At 53.7% G+C, this 2,013-nt stretch overlaps 1 protein-coding gene across 1 annotated transcript in view; it reads left to right on the forward strand.

Annotated features, from left to right (window-relative positions):
• Positions 1-731: 731 nt before the first annotated feature.
• Snx6 (sorting nexin 6) overlaps positions 732-2,013 on the forward strand; it is a 43,873-nt gene continuing 42,591 nt past the window's right edge. Inside the window, exons 1-2 of the mRNA XM_005343732.2 lie at positions 732-766; positions 913-960. Of these exons, the coding sequence (XP_005343789.1) occupies positions 761-766; positions 913-960 (54 nt within the window). The 5' untranslated portion in view covers positions 732-760. The remainder of the gene's footprint in view (positions 767-912; positions 961-2,013) is intronic.

Raw genomic sequence — 2,013 nt, forward strand, 5'->3', positions numbered from 1 at the left:
CTGAAGGCCAGAAGAGGGCACCAGACCTCATTTCAGATGGTTGTGAGCCACCATGTGGTTGCTGGGAATTGAACGCAGGACCTTTGGAAGAGCAGGCAATGCTCTTAACCGCTGAGCCATCTCTCCAGCCCCTATTTTCTTGTTCTGAAGAGCTTATGGGTACTGGTTTGGCATTATCCATCTGGACAGTTCTAAGTCTATGGATTATTTCTTAGTTATGAAGGCAAGGGATACTCCTGTGATGAGAACAGCTTTTTTTTTTAGTGCTCAGTCATTAGCTCCCCAAACTGAGGCAGTTATTACTTCCCCAGCAGTAAAAGCTTGATTATAGCTCCTGTCTGCTTACTGTGTGAAGGCTCTCCGCTCCTTAAACTTCCACAGGCAATGTAATGTTTATTAATGGTGATTAATCATCATATAGCTCCATACAAAGCTATTTACTGAGGGTGCTTGCTTGCACAGTTTTTCTGGGCCCTTGGGGCAAGGGAAGAGGACGACTTTCCCGGTGGCCCTGGAGCCTTCCCAAGCCTGAGCTAGCCAGCAGCAAGCGGCTACCTTGGCTTGGGGCTGCCCCACTGTCCCTCCCGGCGAAAACGATCCCGTGTCCGTCCTTTCTCCTTCAGGGACGCCCCCCACCCCTCCGCCTTCCTGACGACAGGGGGCGGGCCTGACATAGGCTCCGCCCCCGCCCCACCCGCGCGGTCGGCTCGTTCCTGGGCCTTGCTCGTGCGCTTGCGCGAACCCCGGACTCGAAGCAGCCATGATGGTGGGTGTTCACGACGGCGCCGAACCCGGGGCGCGCGGTGGGGGCGGCGGGCGCGGGAACGGCGCGGGCTGGGCGCTAATGTCTCTCTTTGTGTCTCCCCTTTCCCCTCCTTCCCCTCCGGTGTGCCGGGCCGGCGGGATCAACAGGAAGGCCTGGATGACGGCCCCGACTTCCTCTCGGAGGAAGACCGCGGAGTAAGTTGTGCTTTCTGTCGCGTAGGAGCCCCGCTCCTTCCCCGCCGTGGCCTGAGGAGGGGTCCGGGCTGCTGCGCTGCTGTCCGGCGGCGCCCTCGCGACCCCGGCGGCGCGCGCCCCGCCCTTCTGCAGCTCTTCTTTCCCGGGGTCGTGCGCTTCTCGGTGCCGCTTGCTCGCCTTGGGCGGGCGATCCAACCCTGTGCTGAGCCTGCTCTTCCCAGGCCCCGCTGCAGGTGGGGTGGCCAAGGTGCAGGCCGGCTTGGAACGCCCCCATTCCCGGTGGTACTGTCAGAACCTCTCGGTGGCTTCCTGGAATCCCCGTTCCTCTTTTCTTTGCTGAATGGTATGGATTTAGTCTAAATTTACCCTTTTGTAATTTTTTTTGCGATCAGCAAATCTCAGCTGTGCACAGATTTTGCAGACAACCGGTAGCCCTCAGTATCTTTACTTTTTCTGGTAAACTCATCCTTTTCGGGGTTCTCTGGATATTGTTTTCTTTCTCTAGCTTTATTGAGGTGTGACTCACAAAATAATAATTTATATATTTAAAGTGTACAGCGTGATATTTGGATGCAAGTAGAGGTTGTGAAATGATTACCATTGTCAAGTTAATTAGTATATACCTCGTCCAGGCACCTTCAGTTTCTTTTTGAGAACACATGGCCTACTCTCAGCAAGTTTCAAGCATACATTATTATTAATCACTGTGCTGTACATTAAGTATCCAGAACTTGAAACTGAAAGTTTGTATCCCTTGCTGTTTCCCCATCCCTGCCCCTAATTTAAAGCTCTGATTGCTCCCTCCCACTCCATCCCCACCATTGCACCGTCTGCCTTTGAAGGGTAGCAGTGCATGTAGTGCCTTGTGGGAGTGCTTGCAGTATTGAAAACTATTGATACCGAAAAATGACCACTGTCACCATTTTACCATTTTAGACTCCCCTCCACTCCCCAACATGGTTTTTCCATAGTCCTGGCTGTTCTGGAACTCATCTGTAGACCAGGCTGGCCTCGAACTCACAGAAATGTCCACCTGCCTCTGCCTCTGCCTCT

The sequence above is a fragment of the Microtus ochrogaster genome, chromosome 1, assembly GCF_000317375.1.
Source record: "Microtus ochrogaster isolate Prairie Vole_2 chromosome 1, MicOch1.0, whole genome shotgun sequence".
NCBI classification, from domain to species: Eukaryota; Metazoa; Chordata; class Mammalia; order Rodentia; family Cricetidae; genus Microtus; species Microtus ochrogaster.